Genomic DNA, 19,384 nt, shown 5'->3' with positions numbered 1-19,384 from the left:
CAGGGTGATCTTGTAGAAACTTTGCCAGGAATAGCCTTGATACATTTGTAAGTTAAGGACTGAGAGATTCCAGTCAGGTCCCCGTGGATCCTCAGAAGGAGCAGATGTGGTGCAGCTGTTACCCTGATAGAAACTGGGGCACGATGACTCATCATCACTTCATGTTGCAGGTCTGACTCCAAAAGATGGCACATTTACTTTGGTGTCCTGCAATACCCTCATTCAGGAGGAGCAGCATCAAGGATGTTAGGCTGCTGGCCATCTGTACTTCCTCTGCATCCTGAAGTGACTTTTCACTGTGATCTCGTCATGCGGAGATTTATTTATACTTGCTCAATATCTCTGCATTACTACCTGCTGCAGGTAGATTTATTGGTGATGGCTACAAGGAGGCTATGTGGTCAACTAAAAGAAAATTGCCATCATCTTACCAGACCATAGGACTGCTGTCTCACAGACAAATGTCCTGAGGGTCACCATGCCTCAGGTAAGGGGAGAGGTTGAAAAAGAATATCCTCCATGGTAACCTCAGCTGAGGCAGGACTCAAACTCACACTGTGGGCATTATTCACTGTCACAAACTGATTGTCCAGTCAACTGAGCTAAATCATTGAAACAGACCTGTTTCTTAGTAATGTGAGCAGTCAGCAGTCAAACAAATGAGGGTTTACCGTAGTCTAAGATACAGCAAGATATGAAGAACTAAGACAAGTAGGGCATGAGATGCCTATTCATAGGCCTTTAACACAGTTCACCCATTGCAGATAAATGTAGCACAAGCCATGCCAGGTAAATATAATAGGGGATTGTAAGTACTGCAGGTTTACTGAAATCTTGTCCCGCCCCCCGCCACCCCACAAATACCAATCCCCACATCACCCATGAAGGTCAGTATTGCATATAAAAGTATGTTATCAAATACTTACAGTTCAAAGTGAGAGGAAACCAGCTCCTCACTCTTATAAAACCTATGAGACATAGATTGTCTTTGTGAATTGTGCCTTGTAAGCAAAAACTTTAAGGTCATCTGCATGTTTACAGAGGTGGCCATGATCAATCTGTAATGACCAATGGCACAGTCAAGATTGTTTGCAGTCAGGTAGTCTTTGTCAATAGTTTATCACTGTATGTAGCTCACATGCAGAACTCTGGGATTGGAGATCTCTTTAACTTGCATTGTGCAAGTGCCAGATAAGTTCAATTGTCCCCATGGAGAGCACCAAATTGTTCACAAATAGAGCTCACAGATAGAAATAAACATCATCCACCCTGGTTGTAGCAGCCATTTTCCATTTCTGTTGTGCGATTGTGACTTGGATGTTGATGGAATACGGCGGAGGTCCCATTTCACAGAATGGGTGGCAACCTTAGCTTGTTGGTCTAGGTTACTCCCCCATTCATGTTCCTTTTCTTTCTTGCAATCTCATCAAATTTGAGCTTCCACTTTTTCACTTAAGTCTCAATCACTTAATGTTACCCCTGGGGCCCAGGCCTACAGCTTACCCATGCCAATCATCGTGATGCACTGTCTCTCCATGAAAACCAGGATGGTGGTGATCATCAATGGCCACCAGCCCCCCTCAACAGTGCCTTATGAGACATAGATTGTCTTTGTGAATTGTGCCTTGTAAGCAAAAACTTTAAGGTCACCTGCATGTTTACAGAGGTGGCCATGATCAATCTGTAATGACCAATGGCACAGTCAAGATTGTTTGCAGTCAGGTAGTCTTTGTCAATAGTCTGATACTCTATTGTCTCCTGATCTAACAGGTGAGTGGCTCCCTTCACAATTATCATCCCCTCTGCATCCCAGCATGCAGCCTCCAATCCTCAGAATTGACTCCTGCCAACTTCCCCAACACTATAGTGATCCCTGATAACCTTCCCTTGACTTTCACTGAGCACCACCAACACCACGCTCCCCTCCGCTTCTCCCCACCTCCCCCCCCCACCCCCCCAGCCCCCCACAGGACTGACCATAGCCCATTCCCAGACTGACTTGGATGAATAACTGTGAATGATGAGGGACAGGAACCCTGATGGTTTTCTGTGCGTTACTAACTACCATTAATCCCTGGACTGGTTGTACTGGACTTGTGGGACTGTGGCCCAGTCCCCACACTGCAATGACATGGAACTCCTGACCCTGGCTGCCTCAAGCAGCTGACTGACTATGTCTAAGCCCCTAGACTGAGCTTAGAGCATGCCCTTGACTGACTGTGGTATCAATCCTCTCCTGATGACAGTCCCTTTTGAATCGACTGAAGACTACTCTCCTTAGATATTGAGACCGTGGCCAATTGTTTGAAGCACATCGTGTTTAGCAGTTGCGCTGCTGGCAGACAGTTTAGGTGTGACTTTGATCTAGCACAGTGCTTAAAGCAACATGTCCACACCCCCTTGACTGATCACTGCTGACATATATGGCTGGCTGCCTGGTTTTAATGTCAGCACTAAGAGGCAAAGGAAAGACAAAAGTATTATGAGCCTGCAAGTCTGAATAAAGTGGCAATGCATAAACAAGACAAGGCAAGGCAAACTGAAGATGTAGTAAGTATCCAAGTAGGTGCAGAGTAAGTGAGAGAGTGAGCGTGAGGTGGATGCCTATCCCTGCAGGCAAAGTGCCTTAGCAGCAGCAGCAATGCAACATAAGGACTTAATAAAATGTGAGGCTGGATGAACACAGCAGGCCCAGCAGCATCTCAGGAGCACAAAAGCTGACGTTTCGGGCCTAGGCCCTTCATCAGAGAGGGGGATGGGGTGAGGGTTCTGGAATAAATAGGGAGAGAGGGGGAGGCGGATCGAAGATGGAGAGAAAAGAAGATAGGTGGAGAGGAGAGTATAGGTGGGGAGGTAGGGAGGGGGTAGGTCAGTCCAGGGAAGACGGACAGGTCAAGGAGGTGGGATGAGGTTGGTAGGTAGGAGATGGAGGTGCGGCTTGGGGTGGGAGGAAGGGATGGGTGAGAGGAAGAACAGGTTAGGGAGGCAGAGACAGGTTGTACTGGTTTTGGGATGCAGTGGGTGGAGGGGAAGAGCTGGGCTGGTTGTGTGGTGCAGTGGGGGGAGGGGACGAACTGGGCTGGTTTTGAGATTTTGAAGCTGGTGAAGTCCACATTGATACCATTGGGCTGCAGGTTGTGGACTTCACCAGCTTCAAAATCTCAAAAACAGCCCAGCTCTTCCCCTCCACCCACTGCATCCCAAAACCAGTCCAACCTGTCTCTGCCTCCCTAACCTGTTCTTCCTCTCACCCATCCCTTCCTCCCACCCCAAGCCACACCTCCATTTCCCAACTACTAACCTCATCCCACCTCCTTGACCTGTCCTTCTTCCCTGGACTGACCTATCCCCTCTCTACCTCCCCACCTATACTCTCCTCTCCACCTATCTTCTTTTCTCTCCATCTTCGGTCTGCCTCCCCCTCTCTCCCTATTTATTCCAGAACCCTCACCCCATCCCCCTCTCTGATGAAGGGTCTCGGCCCGAAACGTCAGCTTTTGTGCTCCTAAGATGCTGCTGGGCCTGCTGTGTTCATCCAGCCTCACATTTTATTATCTTGGATTCTCCAGCATCTGCAGTTCCCATTATCACCAATATAAGAGCTTGATTGATTTTGATTTTATTGTCACGTGAATTCAAGTACAAAAGCGCAGGAGTACAGTGAAAATTTTTTAATATTGCCACATTGGGCTCCATCTCAGGTACAAGTATATAGGTGCAGAATCTTAAAAACAAGGTAGAAAGAAAGAACAAAGTTAAAAGTTAAACATTGCAGTAATTATAATATGGTGACACCTTCTTAGTTTTAATAAAGAAATAAAAGTTAAAATATTACAATCTTTCTCAAGCGTTTAGCCATGATGGGACCACGTTTCAAGGAATCTCCTTGAGACCGGAAGTCCATGTTGGGTTGGGAGACCCTCATTTCCCACTGAAGGACCACCCTACTGGGTCCAGCTCCAAAGCGAGTGGTGAAGCAATCAACCATTTTCTCACTGAGTCAGATTTACTATGATGATGTAACAAGAGATAACAAAGTGTGGAGCTGGATGAACAGACCACGCCAAGCTGCATCTCAGGAGCACACCTGCTGTGTTCATCCAGCTCCATACTTTATTATCTCGGATTCTCCAGCATCTGCAGTTCCCATTATTTCTGATACCATGATGATGTGGTGAGTTGGTGCATGTATGATGCCAAAGGAGCAAGGAGATAGTTGGCCATGGAATATGTTGGTGGTGAAGACTGATGTTAATACATGTAGACAGGCCCCTCACTGCTCATTGGTGATATTCTCATCTCACTGTTAAAACCTGTGAAGAAAAGTTTGACAATTTCTCAATGCCAAGAACCTCATTTTTTTCCGATCTTGCCATATTTTCCTCAGGGACTTGCCATTGCCCATTGTTGTTCCTTGGATGGGAAAATTCTGCCTAGATTCCTGCTTTCTTGCTGATGACTTTTTTTACAGAATTGGAAGAAGTTTGGGTTTTATTAGCAAGCACAGGGGCAGGGAAAATAAAACACAGAGATGGCAAGGCAAATTACATGTTAACTTGCTACCCCACCAGCTTTCATGTTCAACAGATCATTCTCTGCCGTTTTTGCCAGCTCCAGAGCAGAATACATTGAATTCTCCCTTTTGCTTTCAGCATTCAGAAAGGACTGTTTCCTTCTCCCCAGCCTGGTTCACTGTTGGCCCACTGCTAATATCCTCCCCCACAATATGCTTCCATACATGTACATTAGAGGCAACTTCTGCCTTTTCACTACCTTCCTTCCCACTATTATAGGCCTCAAACACATTCAGCAGAATCAGCAAGTTATTTATTTGTACTTGTTTTATTTTAATGTATTGTATTCATTGCTCACTGTACCCACTTGTTCACATTCAAATAGAGTTTAGATCATCGCTTTGCTGAACCCATCTGTTCTTCTGAGATATGGCTGTGAGCTCCTGTTGTTTGCCGTTTTAATTCTCTGCCTCACTTCCGCTCTGAGCTCTTTTTCCTTGGCTTCCCACACTAATCGAACGACATGCGAAGTTGGTGGAACTGCATATTATCTTTCCATTAAGCACTTCCAGCACTCGGGGAATCAATACTGATTTCAAAAATTTCAAATCATAATCACCCACCTCCCCCACCGTTTTTTTTACAAATGACAGGTGTTGGGGACAACTCTGTTGTTACTTTTTGACTCATCATTGTTTCATTATATGTCCCACTTTTACCCTGCACCAACTCCCCTTGATCTATGTAATGAATTCTCTTGCGCTATCACAAATGTTCCCTTTTCATTCTCTCCCCCTTCCCGCTTCCTCTGGCTTAATTTCTCTCCTTCCCGTGTCTCTATGTGTTCTCCCAGATCATAAAATCACTGCCACTTAACCTGTTAACTTTACATTGATAAAGGCTGATGCTATTTCCAAACAAAACACAGGCATTCTTTAAGAAGTATTGCTGCAATGATTTCAACGCTCCAGGCACCAGTGATTGATCAGGAAAAAGATTTGTTACCCTTGCAGTTAAAACCGCTTGAAGCACTTTGTGACAATTGGCAACAACTTCAAAACAACTCAGAGCCAGGTGGAAAACCAATGGTGCCTCTGACAACTTGCGCAAAGTTTTCTTCACAGTCATAGAACCAAAGAATTTTACAGCACAGGAGGAGGCCATTCGGTCTATTGTGTCTGTACTGGCTAGTCATTATGTAACTTGCCAGAGCATCCCAGATGTGACTCTTCTTCCAGGAAATCTCTTATCCCAATTCCTCCTTTGATGCCATGATTCATATAAACAATACAAGGAGTTATATAGTGAGAGAATGATGCAGCGTACTTGTACTCTCAAAACCAAACCACCTACATGTGTTTCATTATCATTTTTACTTTGTATGAAATACCATTGATGGGCACAAAAAAGTTAGATCAAGAGGTATATAATAGATATGACTCATATTGCTCTTTACCCGTAGTGTCTTTGTTTGAAACTGTGACATTTGAGTTGAGAGATACATATAATGATTCTGGTCACGTTGGTTAAATCACCATTTGTTTTCATCAGCTTTACTTTCTTTGGTCATGCAGGTCCTAATTTAGTGAAAAATAACCAAGTGATGTCACCAGATGCTGAAATGACACAATATTGCCAAAGCAAAAGGCTTAGGTTAGCAATGGAAGAAAACTAATCCTCCACTCAGTCTGAGCATTTAGTCTGTCACACAAATATTACCACCACTGTCATTTTGGTAACTATTATGCCAGGGGCAAAGCTGCTCACTTAACTGAATAATGATTTTGCCACCATTTCTCATAATCATTCATGGGATGAGGACATCGTTGGCCAGGCCAGCACTTACTGCTCACCCCTAACTGCCCAGAGGGCAGTTATGAGTCAACCGTATTACTATGGGTCTGGAGTCACATGGAGGCCAGGCCAGGCAAAGATGGCAGTCTCCTTCATTAAAGGACATTAGTGAACCAGATGGGTTTTTTCTAACAGTTGGCAATGGATTCATGATCATCAATCGACTCTTATTTCCAGACTTTTCATTGAATTCAAATTTCACCACTGCCACGGTCTCCCCGAGAACATTATTAATATGGCAATAAAACCATTTACAATACCTTCACCCCACACCTGATCTTAGCCTGGCTGCTATGGAAATATCAGCAATGGTAGCAAGCCGAGACCCAGCTCCAAGTAAAAGTTTTCTGAGGGGTGTGTTGGGGCGAGGGGGGTGAGTGATGTTGGAACTGTCAAAGAAAAGCTGAGAAGGAAACTCGGCAACTCAGAAGATCCAATCACAGCTGAAACATTGAAATTTGACCTCTATCCTTCATAATTCCAAGCTTTGCAGACACCTACACCCACATAACCTAATCCCAGCTCAATCTAAAGGGATAACGTACAGATAGAGATTGGTGGAACTGGGAGGTGTTTTAAGATGAGTGCACACCATGATGAAAGATGTCTGGTTTATATATATTAATATCTATGTAGACTGTGGATGTTAACATAATGACATTGGTTACCTTTCTTAAAGGCTTGAAATAAAATTAGATCAGCCAGTCCTTCTGGAACAGAGGCCTAATCCAGCGTAGTCTCAGAGAGCAAGGACGCTCTAGAGTGTTAATGGAGGATTGCTTTTACTTTCATGGCTTATGACAGCTGTGGTAAACATCGAGGTGCATTGATTCTTAATTATCCTGAATCAAAAACTAGCAACCTTAATTGAGAAAATCCTAAGGCTAGATGCTTTTGGACTGCTCAAAGAAGACCTGAGTGAGTTCAGAAGGAAATACAGTTTCTCTACTGAAAAGGGTGTGGAGATCAGTTCAGGTGAAGCACAGACATCCCCAGTAGAATAGTTTACTTTCTGAATTTTCCAGGCTAAGAGTGTTTGATTAGAAATCAGGATGCACAAAGATGAGAAAGTCTGAGCTCCCAGTTTTCTGAGTATCCAGGTACAAACACTTCACAGTTCACAGCATAGAAGAGGTGAGAATCAGCAAAGTTGAACTTAAAGATTTGATGTAAAGCAGTAATTCTCTGGATTTGAATTGCTATAAGGTAACGAAGTTTGGTAATAAGTTGAAACTTTGTTTTGTTGGCTTTAAGACTATTCCCTCTAGCTGGATATACCATATATATACCTGGATAATGCTTTTATCATTTTTATCTTTTGTGTAATAAAATTCTGTTCCATTTTGTTAAAAAACTTTCTGCCACCGCATGTGACAATGTTTTCATGAATGGCCACTACATTAACTAAAAATAACCTATAAAGCCAGATTTTGTTCTCAGATCTGACTTGTCCAGTGATACCATCAGCCAGGATCTTAACAATGTAGAGCAAGGGCAGAAATAAAAGTCTGTACTTGAGGAAACAATCTCCACCAGGCTCTGCTCAACTGGATACAGACGCCTGAATATGGGGTGAATGTTAAGGAGTAAGCTAGAAGCGCATTAACAACTTAACCAGGTTCTGGCAGGTCCACAATAGATAATCTGAATGGTTCCAATTATAGAATTCCTACAGTGTGGAAACATGCCATTCGTTCTACCAAGTCCATACTACCCCTCTGAAGAGCATCCCACCCAGACCCTCTCCCCTATCCCTGCATTTCCTATGTCTAACCCACCTAATCTAAATATCCCTGGGCACTACGGGCAATTTAGCATGGGCAATCCAGCTAGCATGCACAACTTTGGTCTGTGGGAGGAAGCTAGATCACCCGGAGGAAACCCATGCAGACAGGGGGAGAATGTGCAAAACTTCAGCACAGACAGATGCCCAAGGCTGGAAGCAAACCCAGGCCTCTGGCACTGTGAGGCAGCAGTGCTACCCACTGAGCCACCATGCTGCCCAGGGACTGGTGAAGCAGCAAATTGAAAGAATACCTGGCACAGAGGAAATAGTTGCCTCAGTAGATTTCAAGCAGGGCACTGTGCAGACTTTGGATCACAATCTGACTGCAACATTAAACAAATACTTCTAGTATAGCCTTGCAACACCATTGATATTCACCAAGCCAGTCTCCATTTGATACGGCAGGAGGGATATGGCCCTGGCTCACGAGATGGGGCACCTGAGATCCTTGCAGTTTGCTGCACATTAAGCTGTAAAGAAGGTGACAAACAGCTTGTTTGTCAGTCAGAGCTAGACACTCAAGTTTGCAACTGGTGGGACTCCTCTTCTGATGTACTTTGGCCTTTGTTATAAGGGGAATGAGCACAACAATAAGGAGATCTTGTCACATTTGCACAGGGCTCCTAGGAAACTGTACCTGGAGCACTGAACCAATGTTTGGTCTCCATCATTGTGGAAGGATACACTTGTGTCAGAGGCAGTGGGTGGCAGACTCTCTAGATCAGTGAAAAAAGTGCTTTATGTGTCATTAAATAGTTGTTGAACTGTGTTGTGATATAGAAAATGCATTAGGAAGAAAGCACTTAGCAAGACCCACAAACTGTAATAGGTTAATGACAAGAAATCCCTTTCTAGGAAGGAGGTCTTGTGAGACGACAGGAGGCATCCATGCCACTGAGCTAGAAGAGGGTCAGTTGGCTGCATGGCTGGCGTATAAGGCAGACTGATGCTGACATGGGGTTTAATTCTTGCACCAGTTGAAGTCACCATGGAGGACCTGCCTTATTGGCCTTGCCCTCACCTAGAGTGTGGTGACAGCAGTCCACTGGCACTATTGTGATCTTACCTTTACCTAATGTGCAGCAAACTCTGAGGCCTTTGATATCCATGTATTGGTAGATGTATACACTGAGCTGGTTTGAAATCCTTTCCATGAGATGAGGGAGATTCCCATTCTAAATAAGAGAGTAATGTCAGACAAATGCATTGTTTGTCTATTTGTCTCACGCTGCAAGTTGAAGACTTCGATAGACAGTTCTCTTTCTACACAACAGTGTTCTGTAACTCAAAAGCAAATAATTCCTAACAATCTATCCTTTATGTATCAACTAAACAAGCAGTGCGAATCTCATTTGAATACTTACACACAGGGGAAAATAAAAACAACTTATTACTGTTTTGCTCTGGTCGTATTCTAAGTTCTTTAAATGTCATAATTTGTCTGTCAAATTACATCACATGCTGAAAGTTCCACTGTATTATTGTACAAACACAGCAAGGGCATTGTTCTAAAGAAGCAGACATTTAAGGTTACCTGCCTGACCTCCCTTTCTCTCCCTGAAAGTCTCTAAGAATATGTCACATTGCAGTGCTCTGGAGTCAATATATCGTACCTATGGTTTACAGTTATACAACTAACAGTTTCTCACCAATCCCCAATTACAGCACGTCACCAACTGCAGCAAGCAGACCTTTCACTGCCATGCCTGAATCTCAAAATGTTGTTTCTTTTTACAAATCAGCAGCTGAAGAGTAATTTCAAAGTAATTCAATGATGTGGTCTCCTGCAATGCCTGTTGTCAGCTTTCACCGCTGCCACCCACTGCCCCCGCAAATCACATGCTCTACATCACCACCACCACCTCCCCCTCTCAGCCAGACCTATTGCAGGTCAATTTAGAAAACAGAGATGTGGTTTTGTGCACGTGTACAATGACCACAGAGAGAGGAGACAAAGGAAAGAGATGGTTCATCTTGCTAGAATTTTCGAGACTCTGCCATTGTATACTGGGGAAATGTGAATGATAGATTCCCTACAGTGTGGAAACAGGCCATTCGGCCCATTGAGTCAACACCTACTTTTCAAAGAGCATCCCACCCAAGACCCAGACCCCTACCCTAGCCCTGTAACCATATATTTCCCAAGGCCAAACCACCTAGCCTTCATGTCCCTGAATGCCACAGGCAATTTAGCATTGGCCAATCCATCCAAGCTGCACATCTTTGGACTGTGGGAGGAAACTGGAGCACTCGGAGGAAATCCACGCAGACACGGGGAGAATGTGCAAGCTCCACACAGACAGTCGTCCGAGGGTGGAAGCAAACCTAGGTCTCTGGCGCAGCGAGGCAGCAGTGCTAACCACTGAGTCACGGGGCCTTGTGAACCTGTCCATTTTGGCCAGACAGATAGAAAAGCAATGTACGACTTTAGTTGAGGGAATTTACAGAACACTGTAGGACAGAGAGAGCTGGGTGTTCTGCGACATAAATCACAAAAAAGTATACATATAGAATACATACTTAGGAAGAGAAATGGAATGTTGTGTTTTTGCAAGGAAGTGGAGTATTTTGGTTGGGTTCTTTTGCTACAGTTTTGTAGGGTGTATTGGTGAGACCACATTGGAAGTAATGTGTACAATTTTGGCCTCCTTATTCTATAAAACATTAGAAACATTTCAGGGGAGGTTCACACAACCCCTGATTCTGAGGATAGGGGACTACTTTGTGAAAGACGTGTGGAAGAATTGGACCTGTATTTATTGGAGTTTAGAAGGAAGAGATGTGATCTTGTTGAAAAGTGATAGATCCTGAATGGATTAGACAACGTAAATGCTGAAAGGGTATTTCCCTTTGTGGGAAAGTCAAGAGTACAGTTTAGCAATATCTAAACAATAGTTTAGAAAAGTTTTCCATTTTAGATGGAGATGAGAAAGAATCTTTACTCTCAACAGACAGCAGTGGAGGTATGGTCATTAAATAATTTTTAAGGCCGTGATTGACAGATTCGTGACTAAAAAGGGAGTCAAAAGATATTGGGATAACAAGGTGTAGAGCTGGATTAACACAGCAGGCCAAACAGCATCAGAGGAACAGGAAGGCTGACGTTTCAGGCCGAAGCCCTTCTTCAGACATGGGGGAGGGGAAGGTGGTTCTGAAATAAAGAAGGAGAGAAGGGGAGGTGGGTAGAAGATGGATAGAGGAGAAGATAGAGGAGAGGAGACAGACAGGTCAAAGATGCAGGGATGGAGCCAGTAAAGGTGAGTGTAGGTGGGGAGGTAGGGAGGAGATGGGTCAGTACAAGGAGGGCGGACAGGTCAAGGGGGTGGGATGAGACAAGTAGGTAGGAGACGGGGGTGGGGCTTGAGGTGGAAGGACGGGATAAGTGAGAGGAAGGACAGGCTAGGGAGGTGGGGACGAGATGGGCTGGTTTTGGGATGTGGTGGTGGGGGGGAGGTGGGGGGCGAGATTTTGAAGCTTGTGAAATCCACATTGTTACCATCGGGCTGCAGGGTTCCCAAGTGGAATAGGAGTTGCTGTTACTGCAACTTTCGGGTGGCATCATTGTGATACTGCAGGAGGCCCAGGATAGACATGTCGTCTGCAGAATGGGAGGGGGAGTTGAAATGGCTCGCGACTGGGAGGTGCAGTTGTTTAGTGCGAACCGAGTGTAGGTGTTCTGCTAAGCGGTCCCCAAGCCTCTGCTTTGTTTCCTTAATGTAGAGGAGGCCACAATGGGAACAGTGGATACAGTATAACCACATTAGCAGATTTGCAGGTGAACATCTGCTTGATGTGGAAAGTCTTCTTGGGGCCTGGGATAGGGGTGAGGGGGGAGGTGTAGGGGCAGGTGAAGCACTTCCTGCCATTGCAGGGAAAAGTTCTGGGTGAGGTGGGGTTGGAGGGGAGTGTGGAGCGGACAAGGGAGTCACGGAGAGAGTGGTCCCTCCGGAAAGCAGACAAGGGCGTGGAGGGAAAAATGGTGGCGGAGTTGGGTTGCAGATGGTGGAAGTGTCGGAGGATGATGCGTTGGATCATCGGTTGTTATTGTGGGGAGGGCGTGTGAAGGATGAGTTGCAGGAAATGTGGGACACCTGGTCGAGGGTGTTCTTAACCACTGAGGAAGGGTATTTGCGGTCCTTGAAAAACAAGGACATCTGAGATGTATGAGAGTTGAATGCCTCATCCTGGGAGCAGATGCGGCAGAGGTGAAGGAATTGGGAATAGGGGTAGGCACTTTTGCAGGAAGGTGGGCGGTAGGAGGTGTATTCTAGGTAGCTGTGAGAGTTGGTGGGCTTGAAATGGATATCAGTTTCTAGGTTGTTGCCAGAGTTGGAGACAGAGAGGTCCAGGAAGGAGTGAGAGGTGTTAGAGATGGCCCAGGTGAACTTAAATTTGGGGTGGAAGATGTTGGTGAAGTGGATGATCTGTATGAGCTCCTCGTGGGAGTATGAGGCAGCACCGATACAGTCATCAATGTCATGAAGGAAGAGGTGGGCTTTAGGGCCAGTGTAGGTTCATGTAGCCACTGGATGCACCCCTCCAGAAGGAAGTAGCATAGAATAAATTTTCAACTAAGACCACAGATGTTGCTTTCATTGGATTCTTTGGTTTTTACTTCATCTGTTGATTACATTTTGATTCATAGAATCGCTACTGTGTGGAAGCAGGCCATTCGGCCCACTGAGTCCACACTGGCCCTCCAAAGATCATCCCACCCAATCCCTGTAACCCTGCATTTCCCATGTCCAATCCACCCAACATTCACACCCCTGAACACTATGGGCAATTTACCATGGCCAATCCACCTGGCCTGCACAATCTTTGGGCTGTGGGAGGAAACTCACACAGAAACTGGGGCAATGTGCAAACTGCACACAAACACTTGCCCAAGGGTGGGATTGTACCTGGATCCCTGGTCCTGCGATGCTGCAGTGCTAACCACTGAGCCACCATGCTGCCTATCTGAAAGTGTTACCTCTAATCTGAATCCGTGGGATCTTGTTTCCACACCTTCAGTTTAACTTAATATTGCAGATTAATACTTCTTGCACTCGTAGGAAGCTTATGCATCTCCATTCTTTGTTCCAGGAAAAGACCAGTTGCCAGAAATTAACTCATCATTTTCAGCTAGTTTCATGGAAGGTTTCTTTTTGTGAGCCCCACAAGTTTTCTCATGCCATCTCCCCACAGGAGCCCCATTACCAATGCGCTACTCCTCTCTCGGGCCCCACTCATTGACCACTGCTGGGATCTCCTGGCACAAATACTTTGATGCCCAGTCATGAATCCAATCCAGCAATGGCCACCCTCAGCTGCCCTGCCTGGCTCCTGTCAAGTGCCCCAGCCATATTTGTCATCAGGAAATGGACAATCTGCTCTGGAAATGGGATCCTGCTGGATGGTGGTTGGGGGGTGGAGAGGGGTGTGCACTTGCTGCCCGTGGAGCGTGCCCTGAATGTTGTGGCTAATTAAGTCCTGGAGAAGACAGTGGTAAGTTGGAGTCACCAGATACCTGCCCTGATTTCATGTTCAGAATTGTCATCTAGATTCTATCAGTGGCTGGGAGAAGGGGTATCTACTTATTAATGATGTGACCTGAGGAAATTGCGAGGATATTAATAAGTACAAATAGGCCTGTCGCTGTTCAGTAGACAGAATCTTGTCTCACCATTCAGTACTTAAGTGGAAAATGGGAAATGTTGTTCTTGACATTGGGAAGATCTTCACTGACAATGTTACACAACTCTCATTGGAGTGAAGAAGGAGAGGTGACTTGATAGAGTCAATGTGCAAGATGATGGGAGGCACAGATAGAGTGGATAGTCAGAAACTTTTAACCAGGGCAGGAATGACTATTACGAGGGGGCATAAGCTTAAGGTGATTGGAGGAAGGTATAGAGGAGATGTCAGAGGTAGGTTCTTCACACAGAGTGGTGGGCGTGTGGAATGCACTGCCGGCAGTGGATTCAGATACATTAAAGACGTTTAAATGACTCTTGGATAGGCACATGGAGGATAGTAAAATGTAGGGTATGCAGGGTACGTTGATCTTAGTAGGATGATAGGTTGGCACAACATCGTGGGCTGAAGGGCCTGTACTGTGCTGTACTGTTCAATATTCTACGTTCTTCCAGCTTTCTTGCCAATGTCCATGTCATTCAGTGCCTGGGAAGATTCTGCCCTGGTTTTCTCCTGTTTATTTCTCACAGCTCAGGGAGAGGTAACCTAATGACAGCGTGCTGCCTCCAGTGCTGTGATGTGGGTCCGGCACGGCAACAACTTCCAACACCTTCCGTGGTTCTCTTTCCTGGTTCTCACTCTGTCCCCACGTCACTCAACACTGAGCATAATGGAGAGGGTGGAGGCATGAGAGAGTGGTTGGAAGTGTGTTGTACAAGGCAATGGGTCTGACAGAGTTAACCTCCATGTTGCATTAGGCTCCACCTAATCTGATGCTTCTAGGTGGAGACAGTTGAGCTTTGAACAATGCGTTCTGGGCAGTTCCTGATGATCTTTAATAATTAAACTTGATTAATCATATAAACTGCACTTATTGCTATGTCTTTTCTGTTTAGACCCACCAGTGGCTTATGCTCTGCTATTGATGATGATACAGGCCCTAAGCTCAGCACAGAGAAAGAAGGACCGGTGACAGTGAATCCCCAAATTAGGATACCACATTTTAGTGATGGGGCACCTGGCACAAGACAACAAAAAAAAAATCAAGAGAGCACAAAATCTCAAAAAGCCTGTGCAGGTGAAATGTTCTCTGCGCAGAGAAAACATCCCTGACCCAAAGATCCATCCATAAAGTCTTGTACATTGCAGCTTTACCAGGTCAAATGATCAATTATTCCAGGGTCAATACTCTTTGGTACCAATACAAATCTTCTTCTATTTGTTCTTGGAATTCAATCTCTCCCTTACTTCTAAATTGCTGCCCAGCTTAATCTTGAGCTTTAAGTTACCTCAAATTGAGATACTGGTCTTGAGCATCTTTGGCTTCGGGTGTAGTGTCTAAGATCTCTGTTCAGACACACTCATTTTACATTGGTGTCTTCAGGGTCACTCGATCAGGGCACCATCATAACTTATGAATAATGAATGTCATTACTGTACTCCACATGCCCAACCCTTGATAATCTGTTGCAGCCGATAGGAGTCAGGAGCAAGCCCGTTGGCTGGCATCCAGTGGAGAAGATGCTTGAACCACTACAAGGGGATGTTTGTTGTGAAGAAACAGCAGGACAAGGCAAAAGGAACAAGACAGCACATTGAGAGCAGAGCACCAGAAGATGACAAAGTGACCCATGGAGTACCTTGCAACAGTTCTGCTGTATATACGACATGATAAATAATATGAAAAGTGAGTAAGAAAGGCAAAGTGACACAAAGCTATTCATGCATACAAAAGGTTTTATTTACATGGCTATCATAAAATAGCTTGCAAAAATAGCAAGACAAAAAATGTCTTAAAATAAATACAATAAATAAAATTTTAAAAACCCACCTGAAAAGCAAAGTGCTTTAAAGAGTGCAAAATCTAATTTCCCTCAGGAATGCTCATAATACTTATACAAATGATTGTGTGTTGTAAGTGTTGCTCTAAACAGACAGGAAATTTAATCTGGAATCCAGTTCCTGAAGACTCTGTTCCCTGTTCTTGGATATTTTGTTCTTCCACAACCTGCATTGACAGGGAGGGAACAGTAGGTTAACATTCTCTTTGCAAACCTGTAGCTGAAAAGTATTGTATCTGACATTGTACTGTGATCACATCTTAGTTCAATCTCTTGCATGATGGATTGACAAAACCATGCAGGATCTGAATATTGAGGTTTAAATTGTGCTGCAGGCATTGGGACCCTGAACAAACAGGTGGCAGCAGATCCTGCTCAATGATGTTCCCACAGTTTGTCTCCAAATTGGTCAGCAGTGGGCCTGGTGTCTAACTGAGGACAACAGGCAGGTTCCTGAGACAGACAGCCCAATCAGAAGCTAACACGGTGGCTCAGTGGTTAGCAGATTCAAGACTAATTTGCAAAACAGTGTTGAAGAAATGTTGGAAGGGGAAAATGTGCAGGGCTAAAGGGAGAGAGAGGAGGGGAGTGAAACTAATTGGCGATGTGTTTCAAAGAGCTGCCACGGGCACGATGGACTTTCTTCCATGCTGCATCTTTTCCACTCGCCAAACTCCTCTAAAGCTAAAGTATGACGTTTATTTCATTGTGTAGGGTTGATGGAACTGCCCAAGCTGTTTCCATGACAGCTGATGTCTCTGGGATATTGCCTGCAGTCATTAAAGCGCTGGCTTGGACTCAGTACTGACAGCCTGTCACAGCTAAAGATGTTATTTTGCTAAAATAAGATTGCAAGCAATGCAGAGATTCCAATGTCAGATGTTCGGAAAACATACTGCACTGCCAAGCCTCGCCACGGAGGCAAAAATAGTTGATGTTTTACTTTAGCTTTTCTGCCGCGTGGGTGAAATATTGTTAAAAATATGAGTTGCTGGATTCGGCGACCCCATTGGCTCACTGCTGAAATAAACAACCTCGTGTGATAGCATCATTTTAATGGAGCACTTCTGGCTCTGGGTCAGAAAGTTGCGGGCTTAAGTCCCACACTAGAGAACTGAGCTCAAAACCTGACATTCCAGTGCAATACAGTGGAATTGCTGCACGCTGAACGCATGGTCTGTCAGATATACACTAAACTGAGGCACCGTCTACCATTCTGTCCCATGCCCCTCATCCCACCACCAAAAGCTTCTGTTTTAAATCTCCCCAGTAACCTGGACAACATTTAATGTTCAACTAATAACTAAGAATGGATTATTTGGTCATATTATTGTTCGTCAGAATGTGCTGTGCACACATTAGCTGCTACTTTTCTCAAATGGTTGCATTTCAAAGCCACTTCAATGGCTGTAAAATAGTTTGCAACAGCCCTGGGTTTTTGACATTGGCTTTATAAATGTGAGCTGCCTTTATGTTTGATACCGAGTCCCACAAACCAGGATAGTACTATGTTTGATCACCAACCTGTGTTGAATTATACCTGAGGCATTCATCAGAGATTTGTAGATGGGCATCAATGTCACAGGTCAAAGGAAGAGCAGGGAAAGGATGGGGCGAGGGCTTGCTACCAGATATGGTTTTATCAAAATTAGTCCAGCCTGCCATCACGGGAACCATGTAACAGAAGCTAGAAGATGGTACAGTTCAGGAAAATTGTGAAGTTACTGTCAAAATCCAGAAATTATTGAGCTTCAGTCAGAAATAAAGGTACAAAATTGAATATTGAATAATCTTTACAGTTTCTCCAAATTCTTAAGAGACCATTATAGGGAGTGAAGCTCATTAGCCAGATCATAGTCTCCCCTGTTCCCATTTGAGGGTCACAATCTCTCACCTTCTTGTTGTTAAGAAAAGAACCTCAGAAGGTTCAAAAAGTTTCAATGTGCTTTTTAGACATTTAAGAGCTTTTGATATTCTGTCAGTGTGGCAGCGAAATGCAGCAACCAATTTGCTCAAAGCAAGAAACCACCACCAGAAGGAAGACCAGATATCCACTTTCTTCAGAGATAACAAGGTGTAGAGCTAGATGAACACAGCAGGCCAAGCAGCATCAGAGAAGCAGGAAAGCTGACATTTTGGGTCTAGACCCTTCTACACCTTGTTATTTCAGATTCTCCAGTATCTTTGCAATTCCTACTATCTCATCCACTTTCTTCATTTTGGTTGAGGATTAAAATTTTCTGGTCATAATTTTGACCTTTTCTAATGCAGGATCTTTATCCCATAATTAATCAGTGGGTATAATGAAGTTTAGAGATCTTTTGAGTACCCAAAGTTGTGCAAACCTATCAATACATGAACTGATTTACACCACAATACTTACCTAATCACTTCCACAAAGGAGCATTGGAGGAGACTTGCTGCTAGCTTTTCTGCTCCAACTGTTGTGATTTTGTTCCCTTCCAAACTGGAATAAAGGCAGGTAAACATTTTGTTATTCGGAATAAAATCCTCCTCCAAATGGCCACAAAACACACATTTCCCAAAAAGAAGACAATGTTTTTTGAGGGTTGCTCACAAGGTCAATTTAGGAGGTTTGCTCAGAACCTGGAATGTAAATGGACAACAAAGAGCCTAAAAACTTACTAACAGCCATCAAAAGTTTTCACATTGCACCAGATCTTCTTTGTAAATTGCAGGGAGGTGTTCAACATCAATTTGAGGATTTGCTCAAGCCTCATAGACTTATTATGGCCAACATGTTGAAACTTTCTAACTATATTGTATCCTACAACTATGCAAACCAATGAAAATATTTCTAAGAGTTTGCATTCAAATATACATGTTATGAAGTTGTTGAATATCTTGGTTAATGGTGTGAGCCACAGGAAGACATTGATAAGTGAAAGCCAGTTACATACACGCTCGGGTCATAATGTAGTCACAATTAGTGGCTTTTAGATTCCAGGTGTTAAATTGGTCAGAGCATAGACAGATCATTTTCAGATTTATGAGCTTCTTAACAGGATAATGATTGGATAACGTAAACAGCGTATTCAAATGATACTTGCTTATTTTGACAGTTACGTGCTTCTTGTAAAGATAATTGTTTTTGAAGTGCCTATTTAAGTGTTGATCACTTTCATTGTCAGATATACAAGCTCCTCAATGACTCCCCTGTTATTACATGTCTTGTGAGTTTTGCTTGTAAAATTGATGCCACTTATCAGATAGGGGCAGGGCAGGTTGCTATTTTTGGAAGGTGGGGGATTGAGGGGATGAGGATGGGTTGAAGGGTTAACAGGAGAATGGGGTTAAGGGGTGATGGCGTAGGGTACTAAAGAGGTGTGAGTGAAGTTTGAGTAAGTGTGAGGAAGTGTAAGGATGGGGCAAACAGGCGAAGGAGGGCTGAGAGTGGGCGATGGTGGCGTTAAGTGGGTAGGGGAGGGGAGGGTGAGAGAGATACAGGAAAGAGAGAAAGAAGAGATGAAGGAAGAGAAACATAAATTGGAATCAGAAAGAAACAACAAAAAAGAAATATAGGAACTCGGAAAATACAGTATCAGTCGGTCATTCAGCCTTTCGGTTCTGTCCCATCATTCAAAACGACCACGGCAGATCATCCGACTCAATGGTATTTTCCTGTTTTCCCCCCATATGATTTGATCTCTTTAGCCCCATTATCAAACTCCTCTTTGAAATCATACAAT

General features: G+C 44.2%; 1 protein-coding gene across 1 annotated transcript in view; it reads right to left on the bottom strand.

The window, feature by feature from the left end:
* Positions 1 to 15,665: 15,665 nt before the first annotated feature.
* nlrc5 (NLR family, CARD domain containing 5) overlaps positions 15,666 to 19,384 on the bottom strand; it is a 154,917-nt gene continuing 151,198 nt past the window's right edge. Inside the window, exons 52-53 of the mRNA XM_059651545.1 lie at positions 18,058 to 18,141; positions 15,666 to 15,888 (exon numbers count right to left, since the gene is read on the bottom strand). Coding sequence (XP_059507528.1) covers positions 15,777 to 15,888; positions 18,058 to 18,141 — 196 coding nt within the window. The 3' untranslated portion in view covers positions 15,666 to 15,776. The remainder of the gene's footprint in view (positions 15,889 to 18,057; positions 18,142 to 19,384) is intronic.

The sequence above is a fragment of the Stegostoma tigrinum genome, chromosome 16 (genome assembly GCF_030684315.1).
Source record: "Stegostoma tigrinum isolate sSteTig4 chromosome 16, sSteTig4.hap1, whole genome shotgun sequence".
Classification (NCBI taxonomy): Eukaryota; Metazoa; Chordata; class Chondrichthyes; order Orectolobiformes; family Stegostomatidae; genus Stegostoma; species Stegostoma tigrinum.
The sequence above is the reverse complement of the archived record's forward strand: the minus strand, read 5'-3'. Positions and strand labels throughout refer to the sequence as shown.